At 32.3% G+C, this 24,215-nt stretch overlaps 1 protein-coding gene across 1 annotated transcript in view; it reads left to right on the top strand.

Moving 5' to 3' along the window:
- Positions 1-4,219: 4,219 nt before the first annotated feature.
- Positions 4,220-24,215, top strand: part of LOC136990407 (unconventional myosin-XIX-like) — a 64,112-nt gene continuing 44,116 nt past the window's right edge. The window contains exons 1-5 of the mRNA XM_067288795.1: positions 4,220-4,236; positions 11,410-11,479; positions 19,866-20,011; positions 20,093-20,209; positions 24,118-24,179. Coding sequence (XP_067144896.1) covers positions 11,419-11,479; positions 19,866-20,011; positions 20,093-20,209; positions 24,118-24,179 — 386 coding nt within the window. The 5' untranslated portion in view covers positions 4,220-4,236; positions 11,410-11,418. The remainder of the gene's footprint in view (positions 4,237-11,409; positions 11,480-19,865; positions 20,012-20,092; positions 20,210-24,117; positions 24,180-24,215) is intronic.

Consider the following 24,215-nt stretch of genomic DNA (forward strand, 5'->3'; position numbering starts at 1 on the left):
GATAAGATTTGCAATTTTTTATACTTGTAGAATTGATTTTGCTAATTTTATTAAAGAAAGTTTTGTCTTACTATTCTTTTATTTAATTTAATGAAGTGCCTATGTGGCAGATTGAAAGTATACATATATATATTTTTTCATGAATACTTTGTTTACGTGCCTATATATAACCTATATATATATATATTATATATATATATATATATATATATATTCACTTAAAGTATTTATGAATATGAATTTGAAATAAGCACAAAAACTTAGTATGATGGTATATTAATATCAAAAGCAACCAACCATAGAAATAGTACATTTTTTGAAGGAGATTCAGTACATTTTGAAATTTCAAAACGGCAACACTGGTCGTACACTAAGACTATTGTTTTTATTATCCTATCTCAATTCCACAGCTCAATTCCACAGCTGAAAAACCCTAGCAACGCTGGGCACACGTCGCTAGTCAATAACTAGCTATCACTATGGGCCTTGGACTTAAAGATTGACTCGTAGCGATCTTTATTGTAACTGTTTAAAAATACTGTCAGTTATTTTTTTCACTCGACTGAATGCAACGTAGGTAAGACCGATAGCTATCTCTTTTTTACCTATATCTATTTTGATTTTTAGAAGAGTTAATCCCTGTGATTTATGTATAGTCATCGAGTATGCTGAGGTTACTGTCTACGAGATCGCAATATACTGCCATCGTCCGAAGAGGGTGTTATGGGGATTATTGGAAACAGATTACTATAGATGAAAAGTCCCTGATAGCTATTGAACTCCACTAAAATAAACAGAGGAAGAGCTGGAGGGCGAGCATTCGGAGCATATATAATGTAACGTATAGTTCCTAGTGAACCATTGGCGAGACCTCCTTGCACCCATAAGTTGATTCTCAGCGTGATTCTGGCATTAACTAAGAGATTAAAATACTTGGAGAGACCAAGAGCTGAGTCATCTTAGGACGAAGGCAGGGCAATATCTGGAGCAGTGTTTCTCAAACTTTTTGGTCCGCGACCCCCTTTTGCACTTAAAAATTTCAAAGGACCTTCGAAGAATGAGTATGTGTAGAAAAACATCCCGGAGGGAGGGAGGTTAATTTAAATTCAGGACGAGTTAGGCCGCGACTCCACTAGCCGTAAAAGGGCCGTAAAACCCCTCACCGTAAAAGCTTTTAATCACGTGACCATGATATTTTACGCCTGAGCAGGTCGTAAAATATCATGATCACGTGATTAAAAGCTTTTACGGTGAGGGGTTTTACGGCCCTTTTACGGCTAGTGGAGTCGCGGCCTTAATTTCTTTTGTTTAATTAATCTATTCCATGTTGAAATTTCTCTCCGTTGCGTGCCGCTTTGCGTTGAATTTTTGTCAATGTTAAGACTAACGAAATTTTTTTAAAAATTATTTCTTTATTTTTCGCAAACAAAATAAATATATTGAAAAATATAAAAACAAAAAACATTATATTTCGGAAGTTTATCTAGTCTCAAAACGTTCAGATTCAGCACAACACAGTCCTCAGAAAAACAAGCATAACTTATTAGATAATAAATAAATATCAAGCAATGGGATCGGTTATTATATATATTAAAAACAATAATCTTTAAAAAAATGTAGATTTATTAAAAATAAACGAGTTTAAAAACAACTCTTTTTTTATCCGACTTCGAAATGAGTTAAAAACTGAGATAGACACCTTGAAAATTAGCAAATATTTCTTACTTTATTATCCATTATTATCCAAATGCATTTCACAATCACTTGCCTCAAGTGATTGTGAAATGCGTATTTATTGTGACATCATCACAACGCCAGGCTGCAATTTTTAATTTAAAAATACTGTACATGCTCTGGATTTTAGTACTGCCTTGCCCCCGTACACGATACTTTTCCTGTTAACATGTCGGTCATCTATCTAACTCCGTTCTGAGAAAAAATTTTTGGATTGAAATCGTGTGACTTCCGGTCCAGACAAGAAGTTTGTTTAACCGTTAATTTTCAAAATCCTGTAGATACTGTAGATATCCTGTACTTGTTCATGGCGTGTTGTTAATTTGTCGCTCGAATACTACAGAATGTAGCAATTTCATTGGTCAGATACGTAGGCCTCTTTGCTGTTTAAGGATAAACGATTTTTTTCCGGGCGGAAAGTCGTTAATCTGCTACTTAATGAGATGCTTTTTGGAAAGTTTGGTCGCATTTATTCGTACCGTCTTCAAACGTGTAAATAACAGACAGACAACAAACTTTCATGTTCAGGCCTATACCGGTATATCTCATCCAGTGTCTCGCAAAACAAATCGAACCATATCTTATATATAAAATTCTCGTGTCACAATGTTAGTTACCTTACTCCTCCGAAACGGCTTTACCGATTTTTACCAAATTTCATATGCATATTCAGTAGGTCTGAGAATCGGCTACTATCTATTTTTCATACCCCTACACCATTTCCCCCTTTCAAAAATATATTTATATATGGATTAAGGCTTTTATGTCCAACAGATGGCGCTAACTTCCGACGACCTAAGTTTGCTTTTCTGTCAGGCATTCTGCTTTTCTGTGAGAATGGACTGAAGCAGATCATTTTCTATCTATCTATATAAATAAAATATAACGTTCGTTTGTTCCTACTGATTCCTTTGAAATTTTGACACAACGTTGCATTCGAATACGCACGTGTTTTTATATAATATACATGTCGAAATTCCCCCCAGTGGGGGAGATGGACGGGATTAAGGCTTACCGTGAAGAACTCGGCTTCTATTATACTATTTTACATGCGGTTTTTTGCGTTTTTAATTGCGTTTTAATAGGTTACGTCAACAGAATATACACTAAAAAAAAATTTTTCGATATTCCCCAGCGGGAAAAGTGACGGGATTAAGGCTTACTGTGAAGAACTCGGCTTTTATTATACTATTTTAGATGCGTTTTTGATTGCGTTTTAATAGGGTACGTCAAGAGAATGTACACTGAGAAGGGATTTTTTGAAATTCCCCCCTCGGGGGAAGTGTTATACATTTATAATAGATACATTTTGATTCACAACAACGTGTGGCCGGGTCAGCTAGTATATATATATATATATTTTTTTTTAATAACTTTTTAATAAATTTATATTTTACCTTCATTACATCAAAACTCTGTTAAGTAGAATTTTACAGACAAAAAACAGAATTTTATCATCATTCTAATTCAAGGTAACTGTTTAAATTTAATTTATTTCTTGTGCAATTGTTTCCAACGTATCCTTGTAGCGCGTGTTGGACTTCTAATCCAAAGGCATGGCGTAGCGAGAGGGGTGCAAAGGGGTGTATCATTCACCGGGTGCCACTCTCAGAGGAGCACCCAAATGGTCTCCAAAACAAACTATACGTGGCTGGAGGGGGAGGGGCGCCAATAAAGTGTCATGCACCGGGCGCCAGTTATGTTCGCTACGCCATTGTCCAAAGGTCCCGGGTTTGAATCATGATAGGGATGTCTGAAATTTGGTATACTAATGTCAAAATGATTTGACGTTTGTGATACAAAGTGATTATATTGGTAGAAATTAATGCAAGCAATATCCACGCGAATTGACTATAATGTTTATTGCTAGACGAGAGAAAATGTTTTATTTTCTGTATTTAAGTACAATATAACACGTCAACAACACATTTTTCTACCGGTGAATTTGTATACATGTAGTGCGTGAGAGCTAGATAGACAATTCGATTAATGTCTAATAGTTAAAATAATGTTTTTAAACATAAAATAAGAAAGAACACTACACTATAATTAGTAGATAAATGTAAGGCGGTTTAATAATTTCTTTTAATTAAATTTTTTAATTGCAATTTGCTGAATGTTTAGATGTTAAAATTCGAATAACAGTAAGCACGAATAAAGCCGATAAGGATATACTAATACGTTAGAATAATTTTTACATATATTAAAAAAATATATTTAATAAAATAATTGAGAATTTACATTTATTTTAAAAAAGAAATATTAATATATATATATATATATATATTAATATTTCTTTTATATATTAATATTAATATATAATAGATTAATATTAATATATATATATATATATATATATTAATATTAATCGAATTGTCGAATATTATATATATATATATATATATATATATATATATATATAATTTAAATATAATAACAACATTAAATAGTTTACTAGTCTGTCGTTTGTAGCAGTGCAGTCGCACAGATTTGAATATCAGGGTAAGCGGGGAAAATAATCACTCCATCCTTTTGAACAGGGTACGAATAACTTGACTCTCTCAATGTTGATAATTTACATGAATATACGATATTTACGAAATAAATTTTCTGGGTTGCTGTAAATGCAAATCAATAAGCGGTAAAATTAATTTATTTCTATCAACTTCGTCTCTGTATTAAACAAGAAAGAACTAATTAACATTACTTACAAGTTAGTAATTTATTCCCCTTCGAATTATGATTAAAAATTTCTCTGGTAAATAGAAAATTTTTTGAATGTTTGTTTTTACATCTATGATCTTATCTTGTATTGATTAAATTATTTAGGTTAAGTGTACCTAGGTAACCCCTATGGCGGCACTTTCGGAATCTCGATAGCATTTGAGATTAGAAATGCAAATTTTTAATTTTCGTGGGCCCGAGGACGCACGTTCTAACCTAACCTATTCTAATAAATTACCAAATTATTGATAATTAGGGAATAGAATAGGTTAGGTTAGAATGTGTTCCTTGATTCCAACAAACAGAAGAAAAGAATAATTTGGTAATTTATTAGAATAGGTTAGTTCAGGTTAGAACATGCATCCTCGGGTCCACGAAAATTAAAAAATTGCATTTCTAATCGCAAATGCTATCGAGATTCCGGAAGTACCACCATAGGAGTTTCCTAGGTACACTTTAATCATTATTTATGCAATAATTTAAATTTTGTATGTGACATTACAGTTGCATCCGTCCACGGAAGCTGTGGGAGCGCCCCTTCCCTTCCCTTCTATTTTCTAAAATATAAATACATATTGTGCGATTATTTTCATATTTTAACATACTTTGAATTAATTAAAATTAATATTTTATTATAACTGCATTATGTATCTTATTACAAATTTCTATATGTGTGAAAAAAATGATAAGATTGATATATTGATATATATATATATATATATATATATACACAAATATAAATTCGTATATGCATATTCCTAATGGAAGCATTGTATTGTCAAATATTGGACAGTTTTTCACGGCAAAAATATTTGAATTGTGTAAAGCAGCCAGATTGTACTCATTTGTGCATATGCCTTACAGAGCACCAAGCTCATGGATGCTACACACCAAAATATTGTATAACACTTACAATGATTCTATCTGGGGCTGGCACAGCTTCCCTATCATCAAATGTCACCGCACGCCACTGCAACATTATATATTAATTTAAAATATTGCTATTACAGTTCAAAACCCTCATCATATTTTAAGAAGTCAGAAAAAGTGATTAAAAAAATCTGATAAATGTTCTTGGAATTTTATAAATTCCATCTTTATTGGTGAGTGTTCTGTTGATTTGAACACTTTTTTGGCTACTTAAAATTTGGTGAGCGTTTTTAATGAACTGTAATAACAATGTGAAGCACTCTGGTTAAATTGTGTTATGCAATGTTTTAAGTCATTAACTTTATTGTTTATTTTTCAGGGATTGAATGAATTTAAATACTACCATTCACATCTTCCTCTTGCTTTCCAGCATTCGCCGATTAAAAACGAATGTTTTCGGCTACATTCGGCCTGCATCAAGTTTAGGAGATTCTGTATCAAACTTCTACGGCAGTTTCAAAGTTCAAGATAACACCGTTTTCTTTTGATGTAATTGTCTTTGAATTAAAATATACTAATATTTATATAAAGATTAATATACAAAGTAGTTTTAAGAAATTTAAATGAATAATTACAAATAAAAATTATTAAAAAGTTTCTAATAATATAATTGAGAAACTAAAAAATGAAATTATTTAGCAAGATATAAATTACTATTATTGCATGTATTATTGGTTGGTGCTATTTTTTAAGAGGTTATCTAATATAGATTGCCACATCTTGGATATGGATATAGATTCTTTACGGCTAATGCAGCTTCCTTTAAGTGTTGTTGCAAATATTTCAAACGCCTCCATGGTTTTTAGTTTATTAGTTTATGGTCGTCAAATATGCATTTTAAAAGCTTTGCTTCTGCCCATCTTGGAGAGACCCTTGGTTGCTTACGTATTGTGCTAGAGCTGTACTATGTTTGTTTTTACTAATAATGTATTGGTGCTCTTTGAGTCTTTGCATCAAAAAAATATTTGTTGAGCCTATATATGTTAGATTTCTATGGAATCTGTTGTCAATACAGTGTATGGAATATACCCCAGGAGTTTGCTATCTTCAATCTTATCCTTACCATTGTTGAGTAGTTTGTATACAGTTGGGTTGTATGCTAAAGTGGTATTTAATTGTTTCATTATGATCTTGTAAGTTGTACTCAATCTGGGATCATAGTCAACTACTATGTGCTTACAATTTTGAATTTTTGTTTGTAGTTGCTCTCCTATGTTCCTAGACTATATCTTTTTAAAGTTCTCTTCTATGGTACATACTAATGTAGGTATTAGTTTATCACTGTAACCCATGTTCTACTGCTATGTTTTATATGTTCTAACTCTTGCATAGTGTCTTTGATATTAGTGCAATGCATATATGTCCTTTTTAATAGTGTCCTAATTGCAGCTACCTTATAAATATAGGAATCATTAGATGTTGAAGGTATAAAAAGAGGGTGTTGATTTAGGTTTATGGTACACCATTGTAAACAAGTAGCTGTTCTTGAATATGGAGGTCTAGGAAGTGGGCCTCTGTTCACTTTTTTGCTCTAGCTTTAATGTAAGGCCATAGGGATTATTATTGAATTCCTGTAATATACACTGTATGTTAGGTTTAGATTTCCATATGATTGGGATGTCATCAACATAGCATATGTATAATAGAATATTTGGCTCAATTTTACTTAAAATTTTTTGCTGTCTAATGCCATTATTACCATTTCACAAAAGCCACCTGACCATTGGAATGTCTGTTTTGCAGGTAAGTTTGGTTTTCAAAGGTGAAGAATGATGTGTAACACATTAGGTGTGCTAATTCTAAGAGCTGTCGGTAAACCGGTGGGGTTGGTACTTTCTGAAAGAGGAAGCCTCAGAGCGCAAAAACTTCTAATTTAAGAGGAATATGTTGATTGAAAGTCTAAAATCATTATATGTAATCAGTTAATGTGATCTCTTCTAACTTAGTGATGAGCTCATTGGGATTGGAAATGGTATGTTTATATCTTTTGAGGTGTTTGTTAAAAATTCTCTCAGGTTATTGTGGATGACCTCACTTTGTCCACAATAGGGCATATTTGTTTGCCAGGTTTATGATTTGGTGAAGGTGAAGAGCCTGGGTGTTTGTGGTGACAGAACTGTTGCATGATTTAAATGCAAATTATTAGCTAGGTATGTGTGTGGGTAAATGTAGCCACTCTGTTTTGGAGCTTGTTAATCTTATCCCTCTTCTACAAGCCTACATTCCATGGATTGCATGTATTTGTCAAGCAGTAACACATATGCTAACCTTTTCATTGGTACCACTTTTCTGCTTTTGTTAGCTTTAATGATTGTTATGTTTTTTTTCCTGGAGCCATTGTTTACTTTCACTTATGCTTGTCCACGATCTTTGTTATTGGTTTCATTGTTTTTTACATTGAAAATTGTCCACCATCTGAAGAAGTCCTTGTGCATATCTTTTATTCCTGTTAGTAATTTTTCAACATTGGAATGAGGATATCTGTTTAAATGCTTTGGGGCCTACATAGGGCCATATTTGAAGGCTTGAACTGGGTGTTCTGGTGCTTTAATATTATCCAACTGATAATCTGCATCTTTTTCTGCAGTGATTTTTTTTTCTCTTCTGGTTGTTCAAGATCCACTGCAGTTTTTTTGCTGTAGTTCTAATGTAAATCTTATGCCACCTTGTTCTTCCAGATTGATGACTTCAGCATTAGCATATGACAACAGGTTTGGATCCTTAGCTTGTAGGGTGTTCTTGAATTGAATTAGGTTGGTTAGCTTGACATACCTGGTTCTTCTAGTATTTCTGATAGCTTTTTTTAGGCATACCAATCTAAATTTTGGGAGAAGTGAAGCACATCCTAATGGCAATTTAATTCTGTATATTGACAAATGAAGACTTTATTCAACTTGCATTGCAATAAGAATTTTGACTTCTCTCTGGTTAGGGCTAAGAAGTTCTTTTTGTAAATATTGGCTGGTGTTGCCATATTTTAACTTGTTACTTCTAAAGTTGGAATTAACAACTTGAATGAATTTTGTGGAGAAATTTTTACGATATTAATAATCAACTTTTCGTAATATATAAGAGGTATTGGTATAAAATGTTAGTCAATTTTTTTTCATTAGATAAATTTTTAGAAAGAATTGTTTCTCAACTGGATAAAATGATACAATAGCTTATATTATATGTTGTCAGTATATTAAAAGTTGTTTTATTTATTATAAGAATAGAAATTTCTTTCATTTGAAAGTGGAAAATTTTATATGAAATTTTGAAAACATGATTAGGAAGTAACTGGGAAATTCATAAATTTCAATTCAAAGATTGATGAAATTTTGTCAATATACAATAAATGAAATAATTGAAATCATTAACATGAACTAATTCTGTGACAAAATTCTATTAATAATAGTTAATAATGAAATATATAGTAATTAGAGAGAGAGAGCATAAAATCTACATTTCAATTGTATCTAAAGAAAAAATACGAAAATATTCAGAACGTTATTTTAACAAATAAAAATGTTTGTTAAGAGATTTCGAGTTCAAATTATTAGCAAAATGCCACAATGAAATTTAATTTAAAATCACAATTCAATGGCAATATAATTCTGAAAAAGTAGTAGTGGTTAAGAATTTGGGATTTTATAACTGTTATGATTTGCATAATGTACAACAATAATTTATATAAATATATTGTTGTATAATTTAGACAGTAAAATATTAGTCTGCTTCTCAAGAACCTTTGATTACATTTCCAGAAATTTTCATAAGGTGCTTTGGTTGATTCAGATACCTTGGGACTGTCCATCTGATACCACTATTGCTGTAGCTGAACTCATAATGGATATGAACAATTTGTACCTGCAGGCAGAAAGACTTATTCAATGCATTTTTATATATATATATATAAAAAATAGACATTAGTATAATTATATTAAATGCTAAAATAAATTAATTAATAATTGTAATAATAAACTAATTCTTAAATACAATTATTTGTTTAGAAATTAAATTTCTTTTTTAATTTATTCTTTGAAAAGCATATACTACCTATCATAAATTGTCATTATTCAATATATATAGTGCAGAATCTAATAATATATTTGTGTATGTATATAAGTTAAGGATCATTCAGAATGTAGTATTTGTTTTAGGATTAAAAATAACATCAACAACACATGAACACCGGGGATGGAAATCAACACCTTATCCAGAACCTGTTACTGGTGTTATGTGAATAATAAAGTTTATCGGTAACATTTTCGAAATTTAAAAGTTCTAAAAACTACTTAAAAGTTTGAAAATGTTAGTGATAAACTTTACTATTTACATTACACACCGGTAACAGGTTCTGGATAAGATGTTGATTTAAAAATAACTAATAAATATTTATTAAAACAATTTAGATTTTACATATATATCTATATGTAATCATCCTGGATATTTAGATTGTTGTTTTATTATATAACAAGTTTTTGTATTCATTGTATGCCTCCTCACTCCATTTAGGTATGTAGAAAATGTTTGGGCACCAATTCTTATCATTGACTCTTGGGACATGGACTGAAAAGGTCTACTGTGTTGAGTTTATGATCCAAGTAGCCATAATGAATGCTGACACGTGTTGCACTGAAGTGACTGCATCAAGCCATTCAGAAATACAAGAGAAGCCTATTATCTAGCAGTGTCATCCTTCACAGTGACAACACATGTCCTATGTTGCTAAGAAAACAAAACTTTTAAAATCTTTTCAGAGGGAAGTTTTGGATTATTGCCATACCTGCAATCCGGATCTGGCTCTAGCAACTTTCGCCTTTTCGCAAAACTAAAAGACATTTTGGAAGGAAAATTCTTTGAGAAGGAACTGCATGAAGCAGTTCCAATGCATCTGAATGGATTGGCAATGAAGATGTATAATGAGGGAATACAAAAACCTGTCATGTGTAAGCAAATAGTGTTGCCTCAAACATCATACAATATCTCAATGATTACATCAACTTCTTGCAAGTTTTTCTTGTTTTTTGATATGGAAGGGTATTGTAAGGTATGGAATCGCCAAGGCGCGCGATTCCCACCTGTTTTGTTACAACGAACTTTCATAACGGAAAAGTCGTTAGGATCGGCCGGTAGAAACGACCGTTAGGAACTTCCGTGGGAAGAACCGTTAAGTTTCAAATCGTCGACAATCGGACGATTGGCCGGCGGGAAGTGACCGTTGGCGGCCGTTGCGGGAACATTCAAATTTGATTGGAGCAGGGTTCGAACGCGGTCGACTATTTAAGCTCGTATCGTAGGTTCGTATCGGGATCGGCTGGCATCGTATCGGAGGTGATCGGATCGGATTGGATCAAGGGATCGTCGTTATCGAAGTGCTAACTAACTCTCTCATTGGAAGTTACGTGTTTGTGTACGAACTTGTTCCTGACTCGGAGGTTTTGTTAATTACAAGTCTGTTTGTTCGTAAGGAGTTCTTTCGACGAATTTGTACGGGAATAGTCGGTTGTTGTTCAGACTAGTGTTTGTGCATAATTAATTGTAACTCTAATTTGGATTATCTTGTACATTTACTGTAAATATAAAATTTGTGTTTTTCATCAAACCGACTGAGTGGTTAATTTTGAACATTACTGGTATCCACCCTATGGATTGCTGTCTACCAAGTCCTGATTTGTTTTTGAATCTTGCAAACCACTCAAATGCTGAATGTATCATTCTCTAGTCTCCATACAGTGTTTTGCAGCATCTCTAGTGTTTCCTTGTCAAATTTCCTTCAATCGTTGGCAGTATTTGTTAATTTTATTGTTCAAAATAATCCATCTGTGTAATACAATGAAGCTGTCTGACATAGATTTGATTGTCATGCCTTCTGTGAATCACTGATTATGGAGCTACTTCAGTTGTATATATTGAATTAAGATACTGCCAATATTATTGACAAAATTGTATTGGTCCACAAACTTTTTAAACTTAAGAGTATATAAAATGAATTATAATAGTTTTGCCTTTACAAAGTTTTTTTTCTCTTTTCAGTATTTTACCATGAAGGAAACAAAAAACACTTTAAATTTATCTGAATTACCAATTCTTAATGAGGAAACAGGTCAGTTTAGGATTTTGTAATACAGTAAATTTTGTTTGAATAATTTTATATTCTTCATTGAATTTAGACTATTTTAAATTAGTTTTAATTATTGAAATGTTCAATATTTAGAACTAATTTAAAGCTTTCATTTAAATTTAATTGCAAATAAAATTGAGAAAATTTGTAGGTGTTGGGCTAAAAGAATTGCAACAAACTGATTTTCATCCAAAATTTGATACTTATTTATTTTGTTTACCAGTTTTCTTAGTTTATTTGGAATTTAAAAATTCAATGAAATAATTATATTTTACTATGAATTCAAATTATAAGCATTTAACAAATTACTTTTTTTAAATATACACGATCGTATTTTCCAATATTATTACTTATTTTGACATTTTTTCTTTTTTCAGTAATAACACTGAAATTATCAGTGTAAAATTTTATAGTTTCAATGTTGTTTGGTTAATATTTTGATATTACTTTTTCACTAATCAAAGGATTAAAACTTGTTTTATTAATTTAAAAGTTAACATTATGATAGTCGTTGCAACCAAATTACAACATATTTATAATTTTCAACGTTTTTGAAATAATTTTCAGAATGGTGTCTAAACACTTGAAAGGTTCAGATCAGATCAAAAATTTTTTAGAATTTATGAAGCTGAAACAAAAGATATCTAAAAACATTTTATTCACATGTTTTGTTCTATAACCTTTCTACCACTTATTTTTGGGTTTAGTCCATTTTAATATGAAATCACGGTTAATGTTACCTATGGTAGCGAACATGGCAGCTCGTCTCTGAAACAGTGGGGATGCACGTTCTAACCTAACCTATTCTAATAAATTACCTCTATTCTAATAATTTGGTTGTCAATAATTATGGTAATTTATTAGAATAGGTCTGAGCGCAGCCTACGCCTGCGCTCAGACCTATTTTGGATAAGGCTAGAGCCCCTACGAAGATGCTAGAAACCGAGTTGCACCGCATATTAGCTAGACATCTCCAAGATTATCCCTTAACAGTGAAGAACTCCAGAGAGTTGGTCGATGAATTGAAGCATACACAGGTTACAGAGAGCACTCATGTCACGGTATTGGATTTTCAGGCTCTATATCCATCCATCAAACTCCAACCTTGCTTTTGCGCCCTTAGGGACGTCCTACTAACCAAGTATAGCCTACCAGCACACCGCAAACACGTACTTGAGCTCGCACACCTAGTGTGCTACAGTTCGCTGTTTAGGTTCGACAACGCCACATATTTACAGATAAAGGGGGGTCCCCATGGGGAGCCCAATTTCGGGCGACCTGTATGAGTTGGTTTTACGGCAGTTAGAGAGGGATGTCATTCACAAGTTTACACACGATATTATTTTATATCGTAGGTATGTGGATGACGTGATGGTCATATGGAAGAACAAGCCAAACGTCCATGATTTTCTGCGCAGTGTTAATGACAACCCGTATGGGCAATGCTTAAACTAGATCAACTATCGGGCACCGATGTGCACTTTTTAGGTGTCGCCATTCAACTCAAGGTAAACAGTATTGAAACGCGTGTGTATTACAAGCCCGACTACCTACCTATGTACATACCTGCTGGGTCTGAAGACCCGTATCCATATAAGATTGTGGCATTCAGGGCGTTAGTTAGGAGGGCGTACACTCATAATTCTAAATGGGAGGACACGCTCACAGAGCTGGGACACATAGAAGACATAGCCGCTAGCCATGGATACAGACGTGGCCTTGTCCGTAGATTAGTGCGTAACTTCCGTAATACAAACACGGCATTTCACGCTTCAGTGGCACGGGATAGGTCCAATTCGGAGCCAAACCAGCGCACGGTGGTCCAGTACAACAGGGGTATGCAGGACCTATACAAGGAAATAGCGCGGAAGAAGGGCACCAATTTGTCGTACTCAAGAACCCAATCGATCTATTCGCTACTCAGGAACGTCAAAGACAAGCCGGATTTTCTAAGAGCACCAGGGGTATATAGCAAGGGTGGCCAACTTTTGTGTACATAAGATCTACTTTTTATCTTAAAAATGTGTCGCGATTGACTTGTTGTCGTAGGCATAGTCTAAGTGGCTAGGGGGGTGTGAAATACATACTATGTTTATACACTGTGCTTCAGTACGAGGTGCACTCCCGCGAGCTATGGGTAGATAAGGAAAATATATGTTCAAAACTATTTTTTATTTTTTAAATCACATATTAAGTTTTCAAGATATAGGCTCATAAAGAAAATAAATTTCCAGACCCAACTTTTGATATTTGCAGTTACGAGTTCATTCCATACAGGCGGCACCTAAAAAAATCGATTTTTCGACACTTTCAAGACAGATTTTTATTTAAAAAAATTATATTATATTTTAAGTTATCAATTACAATGTATAAATTGTGGTACTATTTGTTCGTAAACTTGAGAAAGTTGTTATAAAACTGCACAGTACGGCTGATAATTTGATTATAAGATTTTACTTTCGCGATTTTTTTTGGGCAAGGAAAATTTATCATGAAAGAATGATATAAGATTTTTAGACTTATTTTTTTGCTAATCTATCAATAGCTCGCGCGTAGGTAGATATACAGGGAGTGAAACACCCTGTATATCTACCTATGTAAAAAACAACGTAATTATTTAACGGGCCAAAAAACTCACATCCAGGGGAATTAAAACAACTTGAGTAATTATTAACAATATTTATTAATTGAAATTAGCTACTGATGAAGACAGATTTAGAATTTATTTTATTACGTTACATTAATGGGAGGACTGAGTTTGCACGTCTCTTACCAAGGAAACATAATTAGGTGTATATCCTGACAAAGATAATAATAATAATGATTCTTCAGTATGGGAATCAGTCAGGACAGAATGTTTAGTCTTCGTTAACTTTAAGTATGAAAATGCCAGTTCACACAAGTATGTAGTTCCGAAACAAGAATAAATACATTTGCTACATTTGGTGATACTGGGATATTTATCTCAATTGACGTATTTCCAAAAATCCAAAAATATAGTTGCCAAAAACGCTCGCTTATCGAGTAAATAGATAGATAAGAAAAGCCATAATTTAATTTAAAACATAAAGAACAGGTACTTACATTTTAAACAAATGAAAAATTGAAACTCAACGTTGTCACCGTGGATAAATAATATTGTTAATACTAAAGAAAAGAAGCTACTGCATGGCAGTATCAAATATTCAAGCTAAATGGCTGTGTTTTCTACGAGTCCAGTCATAACTGCATGCATATTGTTGCTTTTGCGCGTTACGTTCACACGTTGCATTCAGCTACAAGTGTAACACATTAAGTCAAAGACATCGCGAGTGATCGACCAAAATTGGCATCGCGATTGACCGGTCGATCGCGATCGACTTGTTGGCCACCCGTGGTATATAGTATCCCGATAAGGGATCACAGGTCCCAAAGGGACCTAATATACATCGGATCTACCAAGAGGTCCGTTCAAAGAAGGATCTCGGAACACAAATATGACGTTGCCAAAAAAAGACACACCACTGCCCTGTCGACGTACGCCACCGACCCCAATATAAAGGCAGGTTTTGATAAAACCAGCCTCATTAAAACATTATTCGACACGGACCGCATCAGGGCCTTGGAGACCCTTGAGATTTACAAGGCGTCAAAATCGGGGAAATGTATTAATTTCAAGGATGGCAACGTATTATCATATGCGTGGCGGTATGTATCCGAAATGCACCCGCAATGGTAGCATCTCAGAATAGTGTAGTATTCCTGTACGGATGGACAGAGACATTTTTATGATGGTATCAAGGAGATTAATTGCATGTTGGATCATTTGCAATTATTGCACGCGGGGGAGGTTCGATCGTTTGAATTTTGAAAGAATTCTATTTGCATTCTATTTCAAAACCGTCGATAAAACCTGACGAAGATCGCGGAGGCGATCGAAAACGTTAGTTAATTAGTTGTTAATTTTCGTATGGAGTACCGGAAATTTAAAAGGCTTAAGAAGTGATATTGGAGTACCGGTATGAGGATTGTTTTCTAAATTACTTTGACCCAATTGAATATTTTTGATTCATTCCTTTATTATCCCTGCTCTAAATAAGTACTCTGTTTTTCTGAATGAGCCAGACTAATTGATCAGAGTATATAATTTTTTTTTTTTTTTTTGAACAAGGGGCTGCTGAAATAGTAGATCGCACACTTTTTAGATGGACTAACATTTCTGGAAAGGTGAAATTGAAGTGTGAAAGCTGTAGAATAAAGATATGTAGATGTAGAATTTTATCACTCCCTCTTTTTCCTCTTATTAAATATTTGTTTAAAATTAATATTTTTATAAAAAAAATATTAATGTAAGTTAAATATTAAAAATGCTAACTATAAAAGTGTTTGGGTAAATGCCTGGGGCTCCTTTTAGAGTTCAGAGTAGGGTAACCCTCTGTGAGTGCCTCTGCCTTCCATAAAATGACTTTGTATTTAATTTTGCTGGAGTCAGAGTCGGCCTACTAAAATTATCAGGAGTTGGAGTTGAGTGTTTTTTTATCGACTCCGACTGCCAGTTTTTTTATCCGACTTCAACCTTTTAATATAACTTTTGTGTTTTTATCTTGTGAGTTTAGTTGAAACACCAACTGAAGAGGGACTATTTTAGAGTCCAAAATGCATTTTGGGTGTATTTTATATAGTTTAGACATACTAATTTTAATTATTGTAAAATCTTTGTTTTGTAAACTTAAATATATATTGAATTTAAGAAATTTTTTTTGTGTTCATATTTACTGGTATGATAAGCCCTAACATAAATAACTGATTTAAGTTAGTAGAAACATTTAATGAAATTAAGGACAAAAAAAAAATAAGAACAATAAGTATAATTCAGAAACTTAGAGCGTTTGGCATGTTACTGTTGGATATGGTTTGACTTCCATTTAATTCTAAATATAGAATTAAATCTCTAATCTCTGGATGGACACATGTCATAGCTTTTTACAATAGAGTTTCAATATTATTGTTAATTTTACTTCATTATTAAGTGAAAAATATTTAATCTAGTGCATATAGAAGGGCCAAAAGTTACCCTTGTATACTGTAAACTTAACGATAAAAAATCCAGTAACGAGTTGCATAACTTCCTTGGCAAACAGATGTAAAATTGTGTGTGATGTCGTGTTATGAGATTTTTAAAAATTTTTATACATTTTTATACAAAAATTTTTATACAAAAAGCTTAATTTTGAGGGTAGAGATGTGTTTTAAATAGTGATGTAACGAATATTTAGTTACTACCCAGTATTTGGCCTATTTGGCCTATTTTTCGCTATTCAGCCGAATACCGAATATTTAAATCACTATTCGGCCGAATACCGAATACCTAAAAACAGGAGTAAGAAATAACAAAAACACAGTAAATTAATCATTTTTGGAAACTTTTATTAATGCTAAACATTAAATTATAATTATTAAAGTTAATAAAAAATAGCATCTAACTCTAGTAAATTATTTCGTAATTAAATAATAATATAGCCTTTATCTAGCCCGATATCTTATGGCATTGATGGCATGTAGGTTAGAACGTATCAGGCATTAGTGTTATTGTTTAGTTAATTATGTTATATTCGTATTTGCGTATATTTTAATATTTTTTACGATATTTTAAAATGATTTACGAAACGTATTTAATGAAATAATTATTTATTTCTAGAAGATGAGTAACTACTATATAATTTATTTTATATATAAAGCAAAGAATGAGCATTTCTTATTATATGCAAAAGATAACATTTGAAATCATGTTAATTTTAAAAATATTGACAAAAACAATAGCAACAAAATATTGCAAAACTTCACAAATAGAAACCCCCAATAATATATTTGAACTGTTTCACATCTGGGGAGAAACTAGACCATATGTCCCCACTAAAGTATATATCCTTAGGGTACTATTCAGTCTACAAATACGTAGTAAAAATAAAATTTTACTGCTTAATTAAAGAGTTAAAAAGATTGATTGCAAATAAAATAAGTTATAACTTACACCTAAATACCAACAACTGCCGAATCATATCGGGCTATTTACGGCTATTACATAAATTATAAACTAATTTGGCACTAGAGGTAGACGTTAGACTCCATCTCATATTAACTTTAATAATTATAATTTAATTAATACATTTAAATAATTTAGACCTACTGGAAGAAAAAATCGTAGTGACATCGGACCAATAGAGAGCAGGGTGCGCGATTCTTGCATAATGAGGTTTGCGCGCTAATTTCTATATGTGCGTTAATCAAACCGAATAGTTTGGCTGAATATTCGGCCATTTGGCCACGCTCCTGGCTGAATATTCGGTATTTGGTCACGCTCCTGGCCGAGTATTCGGCTGAGGTCGAATATACTATTCATTACATCACTAGTTTTAAAGTGTAAATTCTAATAACTGCCTTTTGTCATTAAGTCCAGTCCTACTAAAGATATTACATATGACTCCTCTATCCACACATTTCCTCAACCATTAACTACCAGAATTTTAATAACAACGTTGGTGCTTCTTATACACAAACAACTGTGCCAAATTTTATTTCTTAATCATTACAGGTACTCCTCACTTTACCACTGAGTTCTGTTCCGACGACTACATCGTTAAGTGAATTGGTCAATAAGTGAGGAGCTTGCGCCGGGAATATAGGATCGTTGTAAAATTATACAAATTATGCAACAAACTTCAAATTTATTCATGAAAAGACTATTAAAGTATGCTATTAGCCTATAATAGTACTATAAGACAATTATAGTACGCGCAAGCCTATTATAGTACGCTTAGTGCGCATGTCACCATTTGCCACTGATCGATACTCAAGCTGAGAAAGGGGATTCCCTGAATTGCAGGTTGAAACTCGATTAGTTATAAGTACGAGTGGTTGTTAAGCAGATAGGTCGTAAAGTGAGGAGTACCTGTATTCCATTCTGAGATATTAAATGCATTTAAAAACCAACACACAGATGCATGCATGTATGTGCTGTACAGTACATATTTATGGAATTTTTTAGGGGGCCTCAAAATTTGCAGATTTGCAAAATACTAGGAGGGTCAAATTTAACAGGATTCCAATATTTTCCCATGTTATGTACATAAGAAGCCGAGAAAGTAAAATTATTGAATTAAATTAACATTAATAGCCATTCTGGATCAATCTTTTCTTTCAAAATTTTCTAAATTCTTCCAATTGAAATAAGCTGAAATGCTAGATCTTCGAAATTATCTGATTTGTGAAAAGCCAGGGGTTAGAGAGTAAAGTTCATTCTGAACCTTTCCTGACATCAGGACGGGTAAGTCCTGTTTAATTGTCAGTGGATGGCTGTTTAATTGTGTGTCTCAAGATCTAATGATCTTGAGGACTGTTTTTCCTGACACTAGTTAGGGTAGTAGAAGGTTGTGTCCTAACTTGCTATTTTTATATGTTATACTTTTATTGGAAGGATTTATATCAAGTGAGGAGAGCTGCGGGTAAGTTGATAGGGTGATTTGTTCAAACAGTTGAAATCAATACCAGTTTAACTAACTAACAAATTTAATAAACTAAAGGATACAATGACCTGCCACAGTTACATGCAAGCACTAGCACATTTAACAATCCAATATGTATCTAATTAAACTTTGTGCTATATATTAACTCTAACTTAATATCTAAGTCGACCAAGAGAGAGTTTACATTGCTCTAAGTAAAATACCTCTATTGAATAGATGGACAGTTGACCTTTCATAGTATTGGGTTGTTGTCAGCCATTGTAGGGAGAATGGCAAACTAGCCGTGGCTTATGGCTTTGGGGAGAGTATCTGCTTGGAGTATGGCAGAACAGGAGTCTTGCAAGCCACCAGTTACTATGATGGAGTCAGCTCTCTTTGAGTTATGTCTGCCCTGGAATGTTCATCCGTTCTAATGTCCACCTTGAATTTCGGGTGTGCAGCCATTATATCCCTATCAGGTGTGGGAATTTGGTCTCGTAACCATATGTTGTGCAGAGATGACATTCAAATGTGTCATCACTGGGTCAGCTAGGACAGGGGAATTGGACTTGTTCTCTTTTTGTCGTGGAATTGTTTAATTGTTAATGATGTTCCCAAGCATTAATAACTGAACAGTGTTGACTATTTTGAATGATTGTTGATGGTTTCACTTAATATTTACTTGTCCTTTATTTATTGGACCCATGGAAGACAGAATTACTGTAAGTCGGGAAAAACTTTTCTCCCACGTTAGCATTAATCAAACAATTAACTCCTGGATCTCAGATTTCAATTTTTGTTTTCTGTTATGTATTCAAATAAAAAGTTTCAACTTACTTTTTAAAATTGTCATTAAAAATTTATTAAAAAATTTTTTTTATTTTTAGTGTTACATGTTTTGCAAAATAATTATGCTAATGGTCTATTTTACGTTTGGGGTGGAAGAACATTATTAGCTATTAATCCTTGTACAGTTTTTCAGCATTTGTATACCCAAAAAACAATAGAATTGTATCACAAGTCAAAATGTCAGGTAATAATGATTGAATACATACAATATTAATTTTTAGTTTATCTAAAACATTTATGAACTTTTCCTTATTACATATTTCAGAGTATTCAAGAACCTCATGTATATGCAGTAGCAGAAAATGCACATCACATGCTTGCTTCTGATTTAGGAAAGATTAATCAGGCTATCATTGTCAGTGGTGAAAGTGGTGCTGGGAAGGTAAGAAAAGAGCTATTGTTTTTAAAAATTTCAAATACTTAGTCATCAGACAGATATGTCTGTAGAATAATTTTGTAATTTTCTTTAATGAATACAGTAATTATTATATATATAAATTCTTTCCAAGTTTTGAAATAAGTTTAAATCTTAACTAAAAATAGAAAGTTTTTAATATTTGAAACATCATTATGGTGTAATATTTTTAATAGAATGTGATTTGTTTTTAGTATCATTATATTAAATATGTACTGTACATTTATCTTTTTATCATAAAACAGCTGAATTGAAAACAATAGTTTTGTTGGTATTCTTGAAAGGGTCCAAAACTTTGAGGTCCAAATTGTGCTGTGCACTAGCACTCTTGAGTTCAAGGAATTAACGTTGACTGAAGAGGGGTGAAATGCCCAAAACGAGTGAAATAGAATCTCGTCTCAACTAATAGAAGTGGAAAAGTGCCAAGTGTTTAATAAATAACATGGTCATGTGTTTGATGCTCAATAGTTTTGTTGTTAATCAATTTATTATCATTTAGGAAAAACCAACTTTTAATTATACTGGAAATTATAATTAATATGAAAATTAGCACCTTTAATCATCCAGCACAAAATGTTTAACAAAATAAAAATGTTTTCGATCATTTTTAACGGTCATCCTCAGTTAAAACTCAAATTAACAAAAGAACACTAAAATGGAATATAAGCAATTAAATACGAAAAAATAATAAATGTGCATGCACAAATACAAATAAATCACGCATGATGCCTAACATACATATATTATATAATAAATGAATAAAATGTAACAAAATACGTGGTCGCTTCCTTGTATGTTATTATTGTTTATCATTATAAAACAATTTCCATGCGGTTGATAAAGAATCCGCGTCCCTATGATTAATACATCCCGTCTTTTCTTGTGCTTTATATATTTCTAGCTTTTCTAGATGTTTGATTGTATGCCTATTGTTCGTTGGCCTGATGACGGAAGCATGTTCCCATAATACATCAATATCCTGTTGCTTGGCGTATGATGCTAGAACGGTACTATCCAGATTCTTATTAATCGAGTACCAGTGCTCTTTGATCCTTTGTTCTAAGTGCCGTAAAGTAGCTCCCACATAAACAATATCCAAATCAAATTGTTGGTCCTTTATCGGTATGGAGTAAACCCCTGTTAAAGAGCTTCGATCCTCTCTCTTCTTGTCATTCCTTAACAATTTGTTAAGGAATGACAAGAAGAGAATTGGAAATCGTTTTATAATGGTAAACAATAATAACATACAAGGAAGCGGCCACGTATTTTGTTACATTTTATTCATTTATTATATAATATATGTATGTTAGGCATCATGCGCGATCTATTTGTAGTTGCGCATGCGCATTTATTATTTTTTTGTATTTAATTGCTTATATTCCATTTTAGTGTTCTTTTGTTAATTTGAGTTTTAACTGAGGATGACCGTTAAAAATGATCGAAAACGTTTTTATTTTGTTAAACATTTTGTGCTGGATGATTAAAGGTGCTAATTTTCATATTTAGGAAAAAATCTAATGATGATTTCTTGTTTGTTTAATTATACATACATAAATTCATTAATATATAAAATTTGAATGATATAACTCATATTGAATCTACAACATACATATATATATATATATATGTTATATATATATATATATAATATATATATATATATATAACATATATATATATATATATATATATATATATATATATATATATGTTATATGTTGTAGATTTTGCCTTAACATTCCATATATATATATATGGAATGTTAAGGCAAAATTTATTTTCAGTTCATTAGGTACTTTTATATAAATTAGTTAAGCTTTATACATCATTTTGAAGTTAGAGTAACCCTACTGCATCTATTTTATTGTTGAATTTCATTTAAAATAATGAAAATTTGCCCAATTTTGTCTTTCCTACAGTGGAACTCCTCCCTACCATTTTGGCTATTAAACATAGGTTATTTTTAGAAGCATTCTTTTGAACATTGAAGAAGTTGACATTCTTTATTGATTTTAGATTATTTTTTAATTTTTTAATTTTATGTTGTTAATGAAAAAGAGTATTGTAACTTAAGATTTTGGTCACAGGAAGATTTATATCACTTTTTACAGATAAAAATGGTGTTTAAGCAAAAAAAAACTCAGTGGTAGATGAAATGCAAATAAAAACATTTAACTGTCAACTTAATTTGCATGCAGAAATGAATAATTTTTTATCTGAGTACATGAACAAAATGTATACTGAGAAATTTCATGAATTTTATAGTAATAAATTTTATGTAAATAAATTTGCTTTATTTTTCCTGTTTATTTGTAATTTCAATTTTTTTACAGTAAATATTTTGCTAGGTATAACTAATATTATTTCTGACATTTTTATTCATAAATGATTTAAATAGAACATGTTTTGAACAAATTTATTATTAGTAGTAGTATTCTAAATATAGGATGCTTCAAAGAAATGTTAATATTAATATGGAAGTAACTTATGTCTTATTTATAGTGTGATGGTCTGAAACCCCCCCTTTTTCTCTTTTGTTTTAGAGCAGTAACACCCCTCTTATAAACCTCATAATTTTATGTAAAAGAGAGAAGGGGCCTTCTACGGTCAATGACCGAGACGATCTCCTCGAATTAATTGTTAAAGTATATATCAATAAGAGATAAACCATCATTTGTTTAACAGTAACTCGATAGACGTAAAGTCAACAAGACGGGAATAGGCAATGTTTCTCATCCCTTCTTTGGTTGCACGTGACACGTGGCTGCAACAATAAATCACCTCATTTGTTGTCGAGTGCGACATTTGATATAAACGATATTGAGATTGTTGACGAATTTGTAGAAATTATTGTCAGCTAGATGCTAATTGATGGGTGAGAATTGTCAAATCTACATAAATTTATTTCATAAAATCACATCTTCGAAGCACTAAAGTCTATAAATCAGACAAACTTCTCAATTGCCAGTGGTCCGTACTAGCTAGATCCAGACATGAACACACTAACAGGTATGCGTGTAAATCATTAACAGTATGACAGTTCTCACCCCCTCGAATTTGGTATAAAGAGGGCTCGGGCACGGCATCAAAGACATCAGACAACGACTGGTCAAGTTCCGTTTTGTAATTGACCGCCAACAACGAGCGACTAGCGAGGTAATTCTTAACTCAGTAAGTAGAACTCTTTCTTCCCTTTCGGATGATCTAGGACTAGTTAAGATTAGCTATAGAAAGGGGATTAGAGCTTTTCTTTGGTTGTGAGTATGTACGGCGTAATCCCACTAATCGCCTTACTAGAACTTCCATTTAGTATCATTGCTATTATTATTATTGTTGTTATTATTATTATATGTATCCGTTTAAACAGTATCTATATTAAATCTGTTTAATATCTTGAATATGTGTGTTTACTCGTACATGGCCAACACCTTATCGACTTAACCGTGACCTCCCACTTGATTTATTTAGCCCTCCAAATTGTCATCCACTGACCCCATGAATGGGACTCACTTCCCGTCATTGGAAACTAGTTTAAGTCTCGACGCTTAACTTCTGATTTTCACAATAGTGGCAGGTTGTTCTCTACCTAGTTCTCTCTAGCATGTGCAGGAAGTCATGATCTGATTGTAGAGTTCTCGAAAAAAGTACAGTCCTGCTACCTCTTACAATGACTGTACATCATCTTCACATAAATGTTAACATTTCTTTTTGAAGTACTCTACACACATTTATGTAGTCTATTTCCTGATTATCAAGAAAACAACAGTTTAACAATGGTCTATTTTGTTTATTACTTTATTAATTTAAGCATTTACTTCAAAACTATTAAATAAGATTTGATTATTGAGTTGTTTTAGAATCAGTATTTATTACAGACATATACCACATCAGAAGTTTTGAAGTATCTTACTAGTGTAGCAATGACTTCAAATTTCAGGTAAATAATTCAATGATATCAAGTGAATTTTAAATA

The sequence above is a fragment of the Centruroides vittatus genome, unplaced genomic scaffold, assembly GCF_030686945.1.
Source record: "Centruroides vittatus isolate TY-2023 unplaced genomic scaffold, ASM3068694v2 scaffold_932, whole genome shotgun sequence".
NCBI lineage: Eukaryota > Metazoa > Arthropoda > Arachnida > Scorpiones > Buthidae > Centruroides > Centruroides vittatus.